This window comes from Alternaria triticimaculans (assembly GCF_023758025.1).
Source record: "Alternaria triticimaculans strain BMP 0046 chromosome Unknown scaffold_1, whole genome shotgun sequence".
In the NCBI taxonomy this organism is placed as follows: Eukaryota; Fungi; Ascomycota; class Dothideomycetes; order Pleosporales; family Pleosporaceae; genus Alternaria; species Alternaria triticimaculans.
Window position 1 is genome coordinate 1,070,485 of NW_026055958.1, and position 19,996 is coordinate 1,090,480.

The 19,996-nt window shown below is 54.3% G+C and overlaps 6 protein-coding genes across 6 annotated transcripts; 1 reads left to right on the top strand and 5 right to left on the bottom strand.

Annotated features, from left to right (window-relative positions):
* Window positions 1-239: 239 nt before the first annotated feature.
* Window positions 240-2,134, bottom strand: J4E78_000392 (uncharacterized protein; the record flags this gene model as incomplete). Its single annotated transcript, XM_049361056.1, has 3 exons — window positions 240-1,718; window positions 1,772-2,001; window positions 2,053-2,134. The coding sequence occupies 3 exons, from the start codon at window positions 2,132-2,134 to the stop codon at window positions 240-242; spliced, it is 1,791 nt and encodes a 596-aa protein (XP_049226339.1).
* Window positions 2,135-4,383: 2,249 nt separating this feature from the next.
* J4E78_000393 (uncharacterized protein) lies at window positions 4,384-6,629 on the bottom strand (the record flags this gene model as incomplete). The annotated part of the gene is made up of 4 exons (XM_049361057.1): window positions 4,384-4,860; window positions 4,906-6,037; window positions 6,093-6,456; window positions 6,509-6,629. The coding sequence occupies 4 exons, from the start codon at window positions 6,627-6,629 to the stop codon at window positions 4,384-4,386; spliced, it is 2,094 nt and encodes a 697-aa protein (XP_049226340.1).
* A 1,018-nt stretch (window positions 6,630-7,647) lies between these two features.
* On the top strand, window positions 7,648-9,324 carry J4E78_000394 (uncharacterized protein; the record flags this gene model as incomplete). The annotated part of the gene is made up of 3 exons (XM_049361058.1): window positions 7,648-7,752; window positions 7,805-8,984; window positions 9,152-9,324. 3 exons carry the CDS (start codon window positions 7,648-7,650, stop codon window positions 9,322-9,324), a joined length of 1,458 nt encoding a protein of 485 aa, XP_049226341.1.
* Window positions 9,325-11,998: 2,674 nt separating this feature from the next.
* J4E78_000395 (uncharacterized protein) lies at window positions 11,999-13,909 on the bottom strand (the record flags this gene model as incomplete). The annotated part of the gene is made up of 1 exon (XM_049361059.1): window positions 11,999-13,909. One exon carries the CDS (start codon window positions 13,907-13,909, stop codon window positions 11,999-12,001), a length of 1,911 nt encoding a protein of 636 aa, XP_049226342.1.
* Window positions 13,910-15,840: 1,931 nt separating this feature from the next.
* On the bottom strand, window positions 15,841-17,397 carry J4E78_000396 (uncharacterized protein; the record flags this gene model as incomplete). The annotated part of the gene is made up of 3 exons (XM_049361060.1): window positions 15,841-16,095; window positions 16,145-16,941; window positions 16,989-17,397. The coding sequence occupies 3 exons, from the start codon at window positions 17,395-17,397 to the stop codon at window positions 15,841-15,843; spliced, it is 1,461 nt and encodes a 486-aa protein (XP_049226343.1).
* Window positions 17,398-18,289: 892 nt separating this feature from the next.
* Window positions 18,290-19,847, bottom strand: J4E78_000397 (uncharacterized protein; the record flags this gene model as incomplete). Its single annotated transcript, XM_049361061.1, has 3 exons — window positions 18,290-18,482; window positions 18,535-19,343; window positions 19,392-19,847. The coding sequence occupies 3 exons, from the start codon at window positions 19,845-19,847 to the stop codon at window positions 18,290-18,292; spliced, it is 1,458 nt and encodes a 485-aa protein (XP_049226344.1).
* Window positions 19,848-19,996: the final 149 nt, after the last annotated feature.

The following is a 19,996-nucleotide window of genomic DNA, read 5'->3' on the forward strand; positions in this document are numbered from 1 at the left end:
GAAACGAGTCAAGAGGTTAGTGGGTCTGTAGCAAGTTCTTCAGATGATAACCAAGACATAGGAGCATGAGAGAAGTTGATGAAATATATGCATGAATAGACGATTCGCACGCTAACCACCCAAAGGTGCTGCTACAAAAACGCAACCTTGGGAGCAGGTATAAAATCCAATCCACCGTCCTCTTTTAGTAAAGCAACCACAAACACCAGAGCATCCCCCTTCTTCCCCAACACCCCCCTCTAACCGAAGTGAGGAGCATTAAGCACAATAGCGCAAGAAACACCACCAATAGTCCCCGCAATGGGAATAGTCATAATCCACGAAAACACCAAAAGCCCCACTCTCTGCCAATTAACAGCCTTGAGCGTACCGTTGCAAAGACCAACACCAACCGTCGCACCGGTAATACACATGGACGTAGAAACAGGAAGCGAGTACTGCGAGAAGATAAGCACCGTAAGCGCGGCACCCATCTCCATGCTGCAACCTCTGCTAGGCGAGTGATAAGTAATCTTGTTACCCATGACCTTCATGATGTTGTAGCCGTAAGTAACGAGACCGAGGGAGAGGGTAGCAGAGAGGACAGCGAGTTGCCATACGGGCACGGATGCTTTGCTCTGCGAGGCTTTTCCTGTGTTCCACGCGCCGTAGATGACGGCCCAGGGGCCGACGGCGTTTCCGATGTCGTTGGCGCCGTGGGCGAAGGAGGCGGTGCAGGCGGTGAGGACTTGGACGAAGGAGTAGGTGTGCTCGACTTCGTTGGAGTACTTCTTTGCGTGGCTGTAGACGCGCTCCATGCGGCGGCCTTCGGGTGTGCCGTGGATACCGGTTTGCGCAGCGTGGATATCGTAGTTTACGCCGTAGAGGGCGCCGACGACGAGCATGGCGGGGATGCGCTTCAGGGTGATGAGCATGTTCTTCTTTTCGTAGATCTCGCCCGTTTGGATCTTGTTTTCGTGGAGGTAGCGCATGGCCCAGCCGAGAGGTCCCTTCTTGGCGCGGAGCTTGGAGTGGAAACGCTCTTGGCCTTGGGCGACGAGTTCCTTGTAGCTGGGTTGTTGGTGCTCGGCGATGTCGGTGGAGACGGCCATCTTCTCGTGATCGTGGACGGTGATGCCCTCTTCGGAGTCGTTGTTCTGCTCGGGCTTCTTCATCTCTTCGTCCTCCTGGACGACGGCGTAATCGGGAACAACGGCAGCCTCGGCGCCATCCTGGGCAGGGCGCTTGAAGAGAAGAGGGCCTTGGAAGACGTGGTACCATCGGACGGTGTGGTCGCGCTTCACGACCTTGGCGTGTAGGTAAGGGACGAAGAAGAGAAATGATAGGAAGGCTAGACCGACACCGCACGACATGGTAACGGTTGCGACATACCACGCGGGCTTCTTGTTGAGACCGAGGTTGGGCGATCCCTTGTAGACGATAGAAAGTGTGCAAATGGTTCCAGCAACGAGGAAGAAGAAGGGTGCAGTCCAAATGGCCCATGGAATGGGGTTCTTGCGAACGTGGACGGTCATCTTGATCAGCATGAAGATGATGGCACCGAAGCAGGCAGAAGCGGCAGGTGCCATTCCGAGACCTGCGAAGATGGCACCAAGACCTTTGCCCTTATTCCAACCCCATTGTACGTTGGCAGCACCGGCAACGGCGACACCAACACCAGCGACGGAAGAGATGAGCGAGTAAGACGATGAGACGTGAGCGGAGTGCTTAGTGCACCACTATATACGGAGTCAGTGTATGCTCCACATGCAATGAGTACAGTGGCACTTACCATAACCCACATGGAGGCACCAGCGAGAGCACAAGTGAATGCGAGCATCTGAACACCGGCATCGTCCTTGAAAGCATTGGGAGGGATGATGCCGTTCTTGATTGTCTCAGCGGTACGAGCACCAACGGTGATGGCACCGACCATCTCGAAGATGGTACCCAGAATCATGGCCTGGCGGTAGGAGACCGAGCGGGAAGACACAGAGGTAGCCCATGCGTTGGCAACATCGTCTGTACAGTATTAGTCTGGAGCATGATGAAGTGACAGTAATTTGTACGTACTGGCACCGTTGTTGTATGCATCGAGCATGGCAAAGAAAGTGCCAATGGCGAAGACATAGTTGTACTGTGTAAGACGCGCCATGATGACTGATCCTAAGGCAGTACAAGTCGCTCAATGACAAAGAAGGCTGTTTGAAGTTGGAGCTGGGATGCCGAAAGTAAGGGAGGGGCCTCTGTGAGACATGTATATATATTGAAAGAGACGCTTCAGGTCGCTCTTTGCGGCGGAGAAGGCCCGCATTGGCTTACGGCGTCAATCCCTTCGATAGATTCCAGACTGGTGGGTGACATCCGACGCCCTGCATCTCCAGCTACTATGCAGCCACCACTCAGAGGCCGCAACGTGAGAGCATTTGCCAAGAGAACGTGTGCTCGAAATGAAGCTGTGATTGGGTGGGACGTAGCAGGATGGCGAATTTCTTGCCAAGGCCGTTAAGATCTCCCCACTAGCGCAGTCAAGCAACTCTGGTGAATGATGGCGGAGCTTAGCGTTTTCAGCACGCAACCTCTGATTGAAGCTACCAAGCCGATAACTTTGACAGCCATGTCTCTTGGCCGCATCTTGGCAAAGCTCGTAGCGTTCGGGCGTGGAGTGGTCTCGTGTAGAATCGGCAGCCAATGGGATCATCGCACGCCAAAACGTGGGTAACATCAACGGTCGCCAGACGTCGACATCCATCTACCAGCTGAACCAGGCCCTCCCACGGCCCTGGGTCTACCACCCCTCCCACGCATGTTATTTGCTCATGCGTTAATTCACCTTCCAGAACAGTGTCCGAAAGCTGACGGACAGGCCTAGGAATTTGCAACAGACTCTGCTTGGCGTTTCCAGCGTGCAAGCCGAAGATTAACGCACATACGCTACGCGACTGACATCGTGAGGTTTACCATCTCCGGAACATCATCTCGCGGAGGTAGCTCCTGCGCGATTTTCGAGCACATCCTTCGCGAACGCCGAGGCTGCTGTTCTGACCAACAATGAGTCTGTATCACAACACATGGTGTCAAAGAATGATTCAAATGCCGTTGGATAGCATCAGGAGGGTGTCGCGCTTTGATGAATGAAAATGTGGATGAACCCGTACAAAGCTAGTGACCTGCGAGTAGCTGAGGTTGTCGGCGACGTCCTGTGTCAAAGTCTCAAAGCGGGCTGTAAGCTCGGGTGTAGGTCAGCCAATATAGTTGATCTTGAGGTGCAAACCGGACAGAGGGGACCTCGCATGGCATCCCTTGGACCAGTGTTCGACTTGCTGGTCAACTCAATTACAGTCCGGCTCGGTGGTATCATGCGTAAGCTGAGAGCCATTTACCAACAGAGGCGGACTCTTGGCCCGCCAGGCGCTATGAGGAAGTACCTCCATGACGGACTCACCATCTGCGTAGATGATCCCGAGGGGCTATGTTTGCCATCAGACTATGCAAGTCAGGTCTCTTGGGATGTGTACATCAGATAACGCAGCGGTATCCAGCGTTGGGCGACGATGTACATCCTATCGCTGCTGGTGTAAGGTCCTGTCAATGCCTCGGTGGTCATCAGGACGCCGCGGGTGGTTTCGGAGACGAAATTCATTCCGCTGCAGTCGCCATCATCCACAGCTAACCAATAGATGCAGGCGGAGCGGTGCCTTCGTTCCTTAAGATCGAGGGTTCTCAAAGAGAGTATCAACGCGTCGCTATCTCCAATTACGTTGGAAGCGTGACGCGTCGAAAGTCGAAATCCCTTGTCCCTTCTCTTTCATTCAAATCGCGCTAGTCCAAATGGGCATGCTCCTCTTCCCTACCAGAGAAGGGCCGAAAGACACCGGTTGCCGCAACGACATCCAATTCATGGCGTAAGACGATATCGTTGGAAAACGACAGAGGAGATAAAGTGCAAGAGAACGCGTCAGGAACTTGCCAGAGGTAGTCAACTTAAGCTTGTGGATCGCGCTCCACCCCAGTTCGGTGTGTGCCCATCATTCCACAAAACAAGCCGCCTGTGTGCCGACTTATCCGGCTTCGCCCTGCACCTACGGCATCTGTGTGACGAAACGAGGGAGGGTTCAGGTACCCGTCTTGTGGGCATCTGCGATAGGTGGTTAGCTTTTGTTCTAAGCTTTTGGGTGGGCTTGAATGTGAAGTGGCGATCTTTGCAGTTGCGAGGTGATGGAAGGTGAGAGTCAAATTGCATCATGGGGCGTAGCGGGAATGCACATCTCAGGTATACATTAGACGACGCTGCCGACGACGCTTGCTTGGAAAATGAATTACTATTATTACATGTAACATACGAGACCGCCCGTTTTGTCCCTTCCATTAACGCCAGATCGTAGCAATCCGAACCACGTTTTCCTAATATCCCACACCCACTTCGCCCGGGAAGCTAGCCCAGAATTCCTGTGTCGCGTTGATCATCATAGCCTCTAACTCTTCATTCGTCAGGGCGAATGATTCGAACGAGTCGAGATTGAAGGTTTCGTCGGCTTCCAATGGGGGCACCGCTGGAGGCGTGTTCCACGAGAAGTTGGACGAGTAGCTGTTGGGTGTGGGCGCTGCGGCAGGCATGGGGCTTGTAGCGGGTAAGGGGCTTCTAACGGGTGGGTTGGTAAGGTTGGCGATCATGGGTTTGCGCTGGTCGTTGTGCTGTTGTGAAGGGGACCTGCTGGAAGCGATGTCTCGAGCATCAGCTGGCTTTTGCACAGGCGAGGGCTGCAACGCGCCGTAGTCGATCATGGCATGTCGCAAGGCTCGTCGTTCTTCAGGTGATGCTGGGCCGTCCTGGCCAAGTATCGAGCGGTAGTACGCTTGCATGCGCCTGATGGTATCATACTGTGGCTGTCAGCGTGTGTTTTCTAGATGTTTGGAGTTACTCACCCAGGTCTCTGCCATGGGCCATTGCGTCTTCATCTCCTTCAGGAAGTTGCAGCCCTGGATGACGCTCTTGCGCGCCTTCTCCCGCCAGCGAGGGTCGTCATCACCACTCGGGAAGTTGAAGCTGTACAGCATTGCGCCGACTGCAGTGTAGATGGTGAAGCCGATCCACGGCACTAGGCCTCTCAGGAAGTAGACGCCGAAAGTGCGCATCTCCTCGAGCATGTCTAGGACCATGACAGAGTCTTTAAACAACTCCTTGCGTGAAGTCTTCTCCCACTTCTTCCACATGTCACGGTGTTCGTCGTAGGAGTTGGGCGTCTCTTCGGGGTTCGCCCCGTTCTGTTGCGGTCCCAGGACGGGCAGGTATGCGCGATGCAGGAACATGTAGCTCATGAAGTGTATGCAGTGCATGTAGCAATACGCTTGACCTTGCTCGACGGCGTTGTGACTGTGGAGGGTGAAGAGGTCGTACTGCAGGCGCTGCGGGAGCGAGGCCTTCCAGCCTTCGAGTTCGTATATGAGCTGCTGGAACTGCGACGAGGAGGCCCATGGCAGTTCGCTCTTGAGGTCTTCGGAGCACGCCCAGCGCGCGACCTTGCCCCAGATGTTGGCAGCGCGCATACTATATCCGATGATGCCAATCTCTCCTACTGGCAGGGCTACTGGCGGCATGCGCTGTGTGTTGTCTAGCTGGGGTGTGCATACAGGCTCCCCGAAGACAAAGTCCTCGCGCTCGCAGGGCAGCTGAATCTTCATGTCGGCGTGCGTCAACGATCGCTTGCGCCCCTTGCCGCCACTGAGCAGCGAGTCCATGAGGAAGCAGGTCCAGGCAGTCCGTCGGCGCACTTCAGCCTCGATGAACTCCTCGCGCGTCGGCACGCGGTTTCGCGGTATGCCCGTCTCGCGCGTCAGGTCCATGACTTCGACGAGCCGAATCGCCATGCCCAGGTATATCCACGCCCGCCTTCCATTGCCGGCGCCCCAGTCATGGCCCGTCAACATCAACAGGGCTTGGACGCGGCTTATCGAGGGCGTCTCGAGGTCCTGCTGCAGGATCTGGCGGGCGTGGGCGGCATAGGCATTGCTGGCCTCAGTCTGCGACCGGAAGGGCGAGGGCGGCTCCTTGACGAATCTACGTCATGTTAGATGTGCGACTGCCTGCAGTGTGGGTGTGAGTGCTCGCATACCTGATGGCCAGTGCCAGGATCGCCCAGGCCATCCATGGCTCGAGGGTGCGGTCGCGGATCCGGCGCAGCAGCGTCGGCGTGTGGTGGAAACTCCACTTGTAGCTGCATCTGAGGTAGCTGTTCTTGACCTCGTCCGTCAGCAGCTCAAAGGGATCGAGGCCGTCGAGCAGCGCGGATGCCGCATTCGGCGACGCGTGCTGTGCCGGCTGGGTGCCGGTCGGCAGATGTGCGTCATGGCGGCCCTGACGGGGCGCTACAACCGTCGTACTCGAGTTGGCTGGTGTCGGCGTGTCTCCAGCGTCTCCTGCATCTTCAGAGGGCCGTGGTCGCTTGGGCTTGCGGTGTATCGCGCTGGTTCCTGGCGCTATCGTCTGTCAACACGCGCACTATAGGGGACGGCAGGAGCTTCGACGCACCTGGGAACTCGCACCGATCGGCGCGCCCGCACTGCTTGCACCTGTCGCACGGCGGCCGGTCTTCGTGGATGCACTTCTGTTTCGCGGACCTGCAGGACACACACGCCACGGGATTGCGCATGGTCGCGATGCCTTCCAATGTTGGAGAGGCCAAACATCGACGGGTGAGGGACGACCCTGCCTCGGTCGCTCTTCCCCGTCGCGATCTGCTCTCCGCATCCCGTGCCTGCCCAACATTTGCGCTAGGGCGGCCATCGCCGAGCCAGCAGATACCTGAACCTTGTTCGTATTTCTTTTTGTTTTTATCACGAATAATCTATTTCACAATGTCTATATTCTCGTCGCTACCTCTGTGCACCCTGGCTTCAAGTATGTCTGGCCTTGGTCAAGCAGACATTCGGCATGGGATATCCCCAGGAAGGAACGATCCTCGGCATCCACCCGTATGAAGTAGTCGCGACAACATCGTCACAGCCATCATGCGATACAGCATTTATACGTCTGGCCTGTTGCCTATGGGGAAACCTGACCAAGCTATCCCCTTTGCGGTTTGCTATCAAAACAGCCATCCCATCTTGTTCCCCTCCAGCGTCTCCCATTCCAAAGTCACGTCCATTACGTCCTTATATCGAGTATGTTTCATAACTCGGGTCATTTTCCCAGATTCTATCCCTGTGTCTCGGCACTGTAGACTGAACTGTAGCTCGATAATCACTAGATTCTTGTTCTTCACCTGTTACCACCACAGCTGAAGAGCTACTGTATGCGCAAACCAGAACAAATATGAACCATCGTGACGCCTCTCATTCACCATCTACTCCTAGTCGCCCTTGTGCTGGTCTTTCAAGCCACGTCTTTGTCGAACACACATTCACTTCGCACGGACCCAACCACCACGTGTATCTATCGTTCTTCCCCTTCACTACCACAATCTACTCGCAATACTCACTCGATTCCTGATTCGGGCTTAGTGGCGTGTACAATAGCCCGTACACAAACCCTGCTTGACTACACGAGTTTGATCCGACATCCACTTAACAAGTTCGCTTTCCTGGTCCTACTCTTGTTTTGACAACACGCCTACTGGCTACAAGATAACGACAGCAACTCCGTCGAGATATTGCTCATCGCCAAGCGCAATGGCTCACTCCTCGGCCGTCAACGGCTCTGGCTACCAAACATACGCAGTTCCTCTGGCAGGCGGAAAGAGGAAGCGGGCTACTGCGGACAGCCAGTCAGAATTGGTGAGCCACTTATCTTCAGATCTCTTCCTTCTGAACTAACGCAGACGTCTAGGCTGAGCCCAACGCGACTCCCATCGCAGCGCGTTCGAAGAGGAGTCGCCCCAACGAAAAGGAGTACAACGCCAAGTATATGGCTGAGATGTGCTTCAGCGCGTACAAGACGCGCTTACACATCGCCGGCTATTCGCAGTATACTGCCGACGTTGCGAACGACTGGCGAGAGGATCTTGTCGAGTTGTTCAGCCACGCCGCGTTGAAAGGAACCATGAAGCAGAATGCAGCGGCTCGTCATGTCATCCCTCGTCTAACAACTCTAATCCCTCAAAAGAACGAAAAGAAGGGCGTGCTTGTGAAGGACTTTGCGAAGCACTACGAGACTGTGCGAAATGACATGATAGTCATCGACAGAGTCATGGGAAATGGCTTCAAGGTCAACGAACAATCCATCGTCGAAGTACGCGAGTGTCTCAACGGCCTACACTATGTTCTCGCCAAAGGTGAGCAATGGCGCAACGTCATGCCTTACACACCGCTGCCAATGTACCGGCTTCGAGCCCTCCGCGACCTGATAAAGTACTCACGACCGCACCACCTCCTCGGCGATCTGGTCACCAACATTGAAGAAATGGAAAGTTGGCTCAGCCCGCCACCTGCGAGCTTTAGCTTCCCAATTGGGTCGATCGACGAGACGATAGAGACGTTGCAGAAAGCAACCGAGGACAAGATTGCGAGGACCAGCATTGGTCCCGACGCACAGCAGATGGCAGAATACCGAGCGCAAAAGGCCGAAGCCCTACGTCTGCAGAAAGAGGAACAGGCCCGTCAACAAGAGAAGGAACGACTTGACGAAGTCCAGCGAGTTCAAGCAGAGCGAGATCAGCTGAAGCAACAGATCAAGTCGCTCGAGATGACCGCCGCAAAGGAACGCGCTCAAGAGAGTGTGAAGAAGGTCGCGGAAGCTGCAGCAACAGCTCAACGCGATAAATCATACCAGGATCAGATTGCGCAACAAACAACTGAGATCAACAAGCTCAAAACCGACCTAGCCAACCTGTCTGCTAAGCAGGGTGCCCAAAATAAGCCTGAGGCCCCTACAACATCGTCACTTCAAGTTACTGCAGGACAGAGTAGCACTACAATGAACTCTTCATTCAGTAGCAATCAGACTGCCAACAATAGCTTCTACCAACCACAGAGCTCTCTAGGCACTTCCTTCGGAAGCTCTGTAAATGGTGGGTCATATGGGCAGCTAGGTTCATTCGGCCAAGTTTCACACCATCCTACGCCGAAAGACAACGACGTTCAAATGATGGACACTCGAGGGTTTGATAGCTCGCAGCAACACCCGAGCTTTGGTCAGGTCGATTCTTCAACGTCGATCACACGCGGTGTAGGCCAGTCGAATCCCTTCAATACTCATATCTCCAACGGCGCTCCCTCACATCTCTTCGGAATGTCAGCCGGCGACGGCAACTTCAAGTCGGCTTGCCCAGCACACAAGAACGGGACCTGCATCTTAGGCAGAAGTTGCAAGCTACCCCACACCGCATGCAAATTCTGGTTGAGCGGTAGTTGCAGATTCGGTGGGAGGTGTAAACACAGCCACGATCCTTTCTTCCTCACAGAAGCCGCATCAAAAGGCCAGTCAAAACAGTTTTCTCGGACTGACCAGATGGTCATCGACCCTGTCCCTGCACCGCGATCAAGTAACTTCTCCCAAACGAACCCCTTTTCCAGCCACCTGCCGGGTGGTTCAAATCCTTTCGGTGGGCAGATGAAGGGGAATGGGCGATCTGCCTTGCAACCTAAGCAGCAAGACCAGACTTTTGACTTCCACACTAGCAACAGCAAGAACCCGTTCGGCCACGCTCCACCACCAGCGCCAGCAGTGCGCAAACCGACACTTGCTGAACGGGTAACAAGGGGTGACCAGCCCACCTCTTTTGATAACCAAACGCCATTTGGTTACCATACCCCACCAACTGGCCCTCGAGGAAACCGTTCACTCGCCGACAGGATAACAAAGAACGATCAACCTATGCCACATCAACCTCAACATCAGCCTCCTACCATTCGCATCGAACGATCGTTAGAAGATATCATCAATGCATCTGGAGCGCGCAGGAACGAAAAACAGGCAAAGCCGCTTCAGTCAGAAACTCTCTGTAGGTGGCAAATCACCTCGCCAAATGGATGCACAAATCCTGGTTGTGGCTATAAGCATGATCCGCCGAAGACGATGAGTACCAAGGCTGGGAGGGGAGGTAGTGCAAAGGGTTTGAGGAATCCGTTCAGTCAGATTGGGGATATACTTAGGGGGAATCGGTAGGCGGGAGGCTACGTTGGAGAGTTTGGCTTTCGGAAGTCATCATGAAGTATAGGTAATGGGTCGACAATGAGTTTATCTTGATGTGTCTGGGTCTCTTCGACTATTGCGTATTCTTTATACTGCGTCGTCATCTGTTCTACTTCAGGCTTCTACGCGAATGTACGTTCTTCTCTCGTCTATGCCGGCCGCATCAGCGCTTCAAGATACGACTCTATTCACCGATAGTGTTTCGACCTCAACCTGAAACACGCCTCACGACTTCTATGTTATGAAGTTCGCCTCCCGCACAGCCTCCGCTACGTCAAGTGCGGTCTCCGACACTGTTCCAGAGCCACTGGACAAAGCGCCACCAGACACGAGTTTTCGGACTTGATCACGGACAAAGCCGGGACTCATCCCATGACCTTTGTAGCCACCGACTCTTTGTTATAGCACTTCTAGCTATGAACCAGCGTCGAGGCACATCTTATGATCGTGACATTGTGTCACAAACTGCGCCTGCATCCCAGTATCTTCCATCAACCAAGAGCCGAACACACGATAAGCACCATGGGAATGACAAACATGTCTAACACATCAAATCCCACCAGTGCAGGAGGCCAAATAGACATCATAAACCACATCCAAGCCATCCAACAAAACTGGTTCATCCACCCCGCGACCTCAGAAGAACCCATTCTTCCTGCCTCACTCCTCGCCGGCGTCCCAATCAACTGCCTCCCGGCCCCAATTATCCAGTCCATCCACGAACTCTCCACCCTAACAATCGGTCAAAGAGACCGAGCACACAACTTACTAAACACCTACTTCCAAGCACGCATCCGCGAAGGCTCATACAGTGGCAAGTCCCAAAAGATCTTCGCCATCCTGGAAATCAGCGATGTGAAAAAAGCATGCGAGAGTTTACGAAGAATGAGCCGAGGACGCAAAATGCAAGGGCCCGTTCCGATCAAAGAAGATGAAACGAGGAAGAGGAAATACTCGATTAGACAGGAGATGAATGCCGTTACTGAAGATGAAGAAGACGAAGACGCACAAAGACTAGCAAAACGACTGAAAGAGGAACTTTGCGTCATCTCCGAAGACGACAACACTACCAAAAACAACAACGAGCCCAGCACGCCAATCTGCATCAACTTCGATGATATACCCACGCCCCCGGATTCACAAGCTACGATAACAGCAACACTTCCTTCTACAACTACCACACCCCAGACGCAGCGCCGCTCCCGACCCCCTCCGATCGTCATTGCTGAGATACCCACGCCTACAGCTATGTCTCCTGGCATTGTTCCACCGTTCTCTTCTTTCACTCCCTTGTTCAATAGCCTAGCTCGGGAATTTGGCGGAGATCCGGATACGCCTTGTCCGATACGAACGAATACGTACTCACAACCACAATCGGATGTTCTCAACAGCTATGACAGTGGGAATGAGAACGGGAACAGAGACGATAATGCCACCAGCACTCTCTTCGAGTCCTACATGCGCGATACATATCCAGCGCCGAGGATAGATCCTCGTGTCCAGGCAGCGCAAAGAGCGACGCATGAGTTTAACGTGAGGAGGATGGAGGTGATTGAGGCGCAGAGAGTGTTTGAGGAGGCGAGGAGGAGGTTTGGAGAGGCGAAGCGGAGGATGGAAAGCGTGAGGGGAGGGGCGGCGTGGCGGTGATGGAAGGAGTTGTGATGGGAAGAGGAAGGTTGGGTAATGTTACTAGGCTGGAGACAGGTTCGTGGGGGTTTAGAATAGATATACACTAGATACGCTGCATTTAGCATCGATTATCTCAAGTCTTGAACACAATGTTCAACGCCCACTTGTACCAGTTAAAGCGCCCAGCCCAAAGTCTGAATCAGAGGTTTCCTTAATTCCACTATTAGTACAAGCAGGATATCTGCCCTGCCCGCACCCTCATCACACCTCACCACTTCTCCTCCTAATATCCCCCAACTCAACATCATCCTCATCCATCTCAACCGCACACCCGTCATCCTCCCCATTCGCCTTGTTCATCTCCTCATCACTGCTATCTACATTGACCGGTGTAGCAACCCCCGAATCCACGAATCCTGGCGTCGTACTCGCACTACCCCCCGTCTTCTTCGCTTTGAGTCCATACACCGTATTGAGTTCCTTCCGCATCTTGTACTCCTTCTCACCCCACGTAAGACAAAACCCGATTCCTGCTAGAACTGCAAAAACAATCCACACGCACTTGAGACTTTGGGTAAACGCATTGATGATCTCAGCTTTGATGGTGGGTGACGTGGCTTGCGTGACGATGAAAGATGCAGTAGCGCGTTGATACGCCTGACCATTTTCCAGCTTAGCGCGAGCAGTTGCAGAGGAGATGGTGGGGAGTAAGGAGGCGAAACGGACGTTGAAGACAGCGCCGGGGATGGCGACACCGAAGAGAGAGCCCGTACCGCGGAGGAAGGCCCAGGAGCCTGCGCTTGCGCCGGTTGTGGATTCGGGGAGCTTGACTTGTACGGCGGGAAGCATTGTGCTGATGACTATGCCGAGACCGGCTGCGGTGATGAGCTGGAGGGAGAGCCAGACACCAATCGAGGACTTGGCATTGAGCAGTGTACAGAGGCCTAGGCCGAGGGTCGTCAAAGCGAAGCCGATGATGTGCATGGGTTTGTATTTGCCCCAGTAGCTGAGCAATGGCCCGCCGACTGCGGCGAGAACGACGATAACGAGGGTCGTGGGCATGACTTCTAGACCTGATTGTGTGGGCGAGGAGCCCTTGACTGCTTGAAAGAAAGGCGGGAGATAGAATTGGAAACCGTAAGTTATGAAGCCGTGCATGGTTGTGAGTGCGAAAGCAATGTTTGTCGTGCGGTTCGAGAAGACGTGCGGTGGCATGATGGGGTATTTGCAGTAGGTGCAGCGTTCCCAGAAACCGAAGCCGATGAGACCCAGGATACCGAAGACCATGGGTATAACGACGGAGACGTGGGACCAGGGCTTCGGTGCGCCGCCTGTGCTGAGGGAGACGAGAAGCATCAGAACGGAGCCGGTGAGCATGCCGCTTCCAACATAATCCACCTTTTTCAGTTCTTGCCGGAGGGTTGTTTCTGGGGTAGTGTTACTTCCGCCGACATTTAGCCAGCGCCAGATGACGACCAGGGAGATGGCGCAGACGGGTATGTTGATGAGGAAACACCATCGCCAGCCGTGTTCAGCGAAGACTCCTCCGAGGAGTGGACCGAGTGTGGTGCCAGCGGCGAAAGCAACGTGCTTGATCGCCAAATACGGACCTCTCTTTCTCAATGGCACGATGTCGCAGAGAATCATCTCGGCAAACAAATCAATGCCACCGGTCCCTAGACCTTGGACAATGCGTCCAGCAATAAGCACTGCGCCACTCTGAGCGCCACCGCAAATAGCTGAGCCCACTGCGAAGACGGCAACAGCAGTCATCATAGGAGTCTTCCTTCCCCACATATCGCCGAACTGAGAGTACAAGGGCTGGAAGATGGTGCTTGCGAGGAGGAACGCGGTCGCAACCCAGGAGAATTTGGTGCCGAGATCCAAAGCCTCCGAGATGGTAGGGAGGGCGGTGTTGGTCACACTTCCCTCGAGAGCGGAGAGAAGTAATGGGATGCATATGGCAACGAATGATCGCCAAAAACCCTCCGATCGCTTCCATTTGGCGGAGGGTGTCTGAGAGGGGAGGGAAGGAGGAAGCGTAGGGCGACTGAGGCGGCGAGAGAGGGTGTTGTTGAAGACTTGGGGCTGAGTAAGTGGGATACTTCCCAAGTCCTGTTCCTCAATGACGAAGTCGACTTTGCGCTCCGGTGTAGGTGGTGTTGTACCCATTGTAGAGTCGGATGAAGACATCTTCGAAGAAGAATGAACGTTCCTCCGGTGCTCCTGGAAAGGACTGATGAGTGAGAATAGCGATATGTTAAAAGAGACCCTGTTTAGTAAAAATTTCTCTCAACAAAGAAAAATAACTCTTCCGCCTTGCGATCGTGGTAGCGAGTCCACGTAGCTTCCAGATATTCACACAGCTCAGCTCACACCGTGGCGCTGACCATGTTATATACCTCTCTTGTCCGTCAACAGGCCCAACATATCCATACTACCCACTAGATAAACGAAGCATCTGTGATAGTATGTTGCATTACGAATGTGTTGTCGTGTTCGCGCATGGTGAGGATGCGGTACCGCGGTAGGAGAACCCTCTTTACATCTCGCCCAAACGGCGAGGGCGAATGAGCTCGTATGCGAGGCGGCGACCCTGACATATTTCGCTGCAGGAACGCGCAACTTAGCGGCACCTTCTTGTTGACGAAATTTAATTGTTGTCAACTTCGACCGTTACGGATGCGTAGCCAGAGCGGGTGGGCTCATGCCGCGTGTGATCCAGTGGTAACTGATTGCTGATCTCCAGCCACACCCATAATTTGGTCTGAACCGCTTCGAAGTATTGTTCGTGCTGGTCTTGCATATCTGAAGGCTGGAGGCGTGGATCATGCACCTTGGAAGGTAGGGCTGCGTCCCGGGTGCCTCGGTGCAAAGTCCGCGAGAAACACTGACTATCTCTGCAGTCCCAGACTCTTCGAGCGCCTCAATTCGATGCAGCGTTCTGATCTTGGGAGGCGCTCGTGTTAAGCTGACGTATACAGTACATCACCCAGCCTTGAACGCCACAGCGACGCATTGGCGTCGCATGGCATCAACTATGCAGGTGCGTAGTTCCAACTCACCTCCAGCACGGATCCACAAGCTCGAAACCGGGCAACTGCATCCTCTTCAGATTCGGACAGCTCCTCAACAGCAAACTCGCAATCCTTGTCGAATCACTCCCATCCCTAACCTAAAACATAGATATACTCAGTCAGCAACCCCCTCACAAACTCTCCATACAGTACAAAATTATCACTCACCTCCTCAACCCAAACCCCCCAATCACTCCTCCTCACAAATTTCTCCACATTCCCCCTAATAATGCCATCCAAATCCAGCCCCTCACACTTCGGCCACGGATCCAGATTCCCGCCATACGCATGAACCACAGAAAAAGAACGGACTAGCTGGCGATGTGCCGGAGACGTCCAGAAGAGGAGGGCGAGCGGACGCAGATACTTGAAGTCGGCGCCGTAGAGCGTGATGTGCGTGTAGAGGTGGGCTGTTGCGAGGCGGTTTAGGTGGCGGGAGACGAGGGTGAGGGTGTGGAGGGTGGTTCTGGAGGGGAGGTGGGAGAGGATTAGGTCGATGAGTTCGTCGGGGAGGGATTCGAGGGGTGAGAGCTGCGTTTTGGAGGGAGATTGGTGTCGGGTGCACATCGTGGTGTTGGTGCTCATTTGGTGGTGATGACGACTTCGATAGCAACGATGATGATATTAGGTAGGCGAGATGAAGCTGCTGTTATGGAACTGCGCAATAATTACAAAAGAATACCTAGGGACGTCGACAGGTGAAACCAAAAACATGCAGAGTAAGAACGCACGCGATTTACATGACGATGAGCACTGGCGTGGAGCTATGGATATATCCCATGTCATTCGGCATAAGCCAAGACAAGGGTCCATCCAGGTACAATGCACGGCAGTTGTATATATCAGTCCTCTTTACCCCGCCCCCACCATTACTACGTACTTCGGCAATTACACAGGTCAAGGCATGGTAACAGACTAGGATATGATAGTAAAAGAAGTTATGTCGTTCATGAAATCTATGTCATGCGTAGCGTATCTCACACTACAACCATGTCTACGCATCTAACCTGTTATCGGTTATAACATCTACTTGAACTCCTTCATAAACTCCTCGTGGAACTTGACAATACGCCCTGTCCAGTCGGTTCCAGGGGCAAGGAAGGTAGTCCTGAAATGCAGCGTGCCTTCCTTCTGTCCGAACCCTGTACCAGCAACAACACAGACACCTGTGGCGTCGAGCATGCGGAAGCAGTAGAACTCGTCGGGCGCGCGACCTTCCTTCTTGGCTTGTTGTACGGCCTTTTCTGGGAGGTGGATGGTGGGGAAGAGGTACATGGAGCCCTAATGTTTGGGTTAGCTATGCGATGTGTAGTTGGCGTGGAATATGTACCTGTGGCTCGTTGCACTCGACACCCTCCATCTGCTTGAACGCCTCATACAAAGCGTACGCGCGCTTCTTCAATCCGTGGAAGATGCCGTCGTACTCCTCCTTGTAGAGCTCGTAGCTTGGCTCGCCCTCCTTTGGTGGGTTGACCATCATCTCCACAATACACTGACCCAAGACTGGCGGGCACAGTTGGATAGAGATGAACTTGTAGACCTCCTGCGCGACCTCTGGGTCAAAGCCGATAAGCTCAAAGTAGCCACCTCGGTGACCACACTCGCCGACCATGCCCTTGGAAATTGAGTGCAGAGAAGCCAACTCGAGGTGGTCGTACTGGCCGGGTGACTCCTTTTGCAGGTCGCGTAGAGCCTTCTTGAAGGAGATGAACTCGCCAATGAAGACGTTGGTCTGGTAGACCTCGTCGGCGATGACGACGAGACCCTTCTCGGCGGCGAACTTGAGCACAGCCTTGATGTCTTCGGCGGGCAGCGACGCGCCAGTGGGGTTACCCGGGTTGATGACGCAGATAGCCTTGACATCCGTGCCCTCCTTCACAGCCCTCTCGTATGCAGTCGCAATGGAGTCGAGTGATGTACCCCATGCTTGGTCTTCGTTGAGGTAGTATGGCACGCAGCGGGCGTCGAGGACGGAAAGGGTCGCGGTGTAGAGAGGGTACTGGGGGATGGGGACCATGATACCAGTCTCGGGCTTCGCGCAGATGGTGTGGAGGAGGGTGTTCACACCTGATGAGGCGCCGTTGCTGAGGTAGATGTCCTCGAACTTTGCTGGGTAGCCATCGCGACCTGTTTCCGTCAGTTTAATGTCTGAATTGGTGTAGTGAGATACTCACGCTCAATGTACTCTGCAACGCTTTGCCTGATGCCTGGCGCACCCTGACTCTGACTGTATGCGCCTACGCTCTTGACCTCCTTCAGCAGCTTCCTTGCGCGATCAAGCACATCCGACTTGTATCCCAGGCTCTTGAGCAGGACATCCTCGTGCTCCAACAGGCCGGGGTTCTCGAGTATACTCGCGACCTGCCTGAAGAATGTGATTGGCTTTTGGTCTAGTTGCTGGGGGTTTCCGATGTTGGCCGCGATGACAGTGTCAAAGGGAAGGTCCTTGCCCTCGCCCTTTGCCAACTTGGCGCGGTACTCTTCCGACTTGACGGCTAGTTCACCGCGGACGGCATACTTGGCTGCCTTGACGTGCGGGTTGATGTTGCCAATCTGCAACACCTTCTGCGGGGCCTTGGACATGATGCTTCGACTATGGGGAAGGTGCGACGGGAGGTTGTAGAGTTGGGTCGTTACGCGTCCAGCGAGGAAGGGAGATAGGGTTTGAGGGGTGGAGGAGGTGAAGGGTCTATACAGGACTAAGGTGGTGAGCACACGTCCAGACTATAACTTAGCTCAGGCGAAAAGTGTATCTCCCAGCGCTACTCAATCCCGCGACGTACTCGAAACACGTAGATGATGTGCGTCAATGGCTGGTCTATATTTTTTATGCTGCGTCGCGTGGTGCCCCACCACTTGTAGGGTAGAGCCACTACGATGCTGCCCCTCGGTGGCTCGGCGCGTTGCGGATATGCCAATCTCTTACGCTTTACTCGTCGCATGCACAAAGGAGCAGTGGGATCAAATACCTCTAGAGCCCACGCTGCCACCAAGGCGTCGACCGGCCATGGCTGGAGGGCGTAGTGAACAGGCGCATTTCAGAGCCGATGACGGCGACATGTTGATGGACCCTGATTGATGCTTATCGGCGGCTGCTCGAGGCGATGACCCCACCCACGCGGGTCTCAACCAAGAGCTTGGGTTGGAGCTTGTTACGAACGATGTGATGTAAACGTGGGCGTAGAAATGATTTTGAAGACACGGGACGCCGCGTGGGTATGTTGTACGATGGAAGGGAGCATTGCTTTTGTGTTATCTCACCGCACCTTCATAACACGCTCGTTGAGCCGCACATGCATCACGGAGATACCGGAGCTAGATCCGCGACGCGATATGGCAATGCCACCCGGGGAGCCACAACAGGAAAGCGCGGACGGTCATGGTATGCTTTTGCTTCCATTCAGCGGTTTTTGCGCTGGTCTGTCTAAGTCTACAATGCTTCAAGATCATTACACATCCACCTCGTCGTGACAGTCTAGCCGCGCTCACTGCCCCTCAGCCTGACGGCTTGACCGTACTTCTGCAGCTTGGTAATGAGCTGGTCACCCTGCTTGACTACGTCTGCATACTGCTTGTTCTTGTCGTCGGGTCGGTTGGTCTCGATGATGCCCTTGACGCGGTCGATGGTGCAGGGTATGCGGTCGGCGGCGATGAATCGAGCGAGGTCCCTAGTTGTTGTTAGTCAAAGATGCTGGAACGGGAAAGTTGGATATCACTCACTTGTCAAGGAAGTCAACGGTGACGCCAAAGTCCTTAGCCATGCTCTCTAGGCCGACGACCCTGTACGACTGGAGGAGTTGCTGGTATCCCCGTAGGCGCATCTCCCTCACGTACCAGCCACGGTGCTCGTACATGTAGCGGTCCTGGCTGAGGAAGTTGGTCTCTACCTCACCAAGAGCGCCGAAGAAGGTCTTGTAGTCACCCTCGTACAGGCTCTTGACAAGCTTCGAGAGTGGTGTGAAGTCAACAGGCACTTCCTTCTCCTGTTGTCCGCCGAGAGTGGTGAGGTTGACAAGGGTGGGCACTGGTGTCGCTGTCGAGCCTGACGCATCTGCCATCTCCTCGTCGCCTGCTGTTGGTCCTGCCGATGCCTGACCAGTGATTGCCGAGAGCTTCTCTTCTGAAGTCCCGACGATGGCCTTGATCTCAGGCGCATCCACAACCTTGGACTTGAAGTCGACACGCTTGAGTGACACGGAACCGGCGAGGATGGCATAGACGACGAGATTTGAGTAGCTGCATAACTCGTAGCTGGTGAATGTGGACAAGCTGTCGAGCAGGAGCGGGGCGGCCTGCGAGTGTGATCGGACGGTGAGGTAGTGTAGACCAGTGTATGCCTTCAAACGGTTGCGGCGATCCCAGTCACCACCGCTCTCTACCAATGCGCTTGCCCGGTCAATCGACTTCTTGGCCAATATCCTGTCGCCGAAGAAGAGCGCAACGCGTATTATGGCGAGGACGAGGTCGATCTTGGTGCCTAGGATGCCCGTCTTCTCGAAGATGGCCTCGTAGCTGGCAATGGCTTTGTCCTGGTCTTGTTAGTCCTATCATATAACAACATATACTGCTCTGCATACCTTGTCGCCTATGCGGTTGTAGAGCTCTGCGCGCTTGCCCCTCGCAGCCTGTACTTCGGTCTCGCCTGCCTTCTCTTCGGCCTCTTCCTCCTCCTTCTGTATCGCCTCCAGCTCCTTCTCGCTCTCCGCCTTGAGGCTCTCATAGAGTTTCTCGTCCCACGACAGCGGCACTTCTAATGAGGGCGTGCGTGTGGCAAGCATCGTCGCTAAGCTGGTAGACGGTCTCCGGTTCTTGTTTGGCTGGTCTGCGCTGCCCTCGCCCTGTGCATTCAGGACGCCGTCTACCGGGTGAGCGAGGTACCGGTAGAGCGGCGCCATCTTGTTCTCGGTGATGGCATCTTGGACCGACTTGAGGGCGGATTGCTTGGCTTGTTTGGAGGCGGAGGGATTGGTGAGCTGGAAGATGTTCTGCGACAGCTGGAGGTCGGGGTACTTGGCGAATTGCGGGTCACCCATCTTGGAGTTTGCTTTGCGGTGTGAGGGGATGGGCGGTGGTGGGTGGTGGTAGAGGTGGACGGGGCGTGACCGTGTGCGATGTTGCTATGATGAATGATGCCCGCCGCTCGACTTCCGCCGACGTAGTAAAGCTCGCGCACGGACAGCCT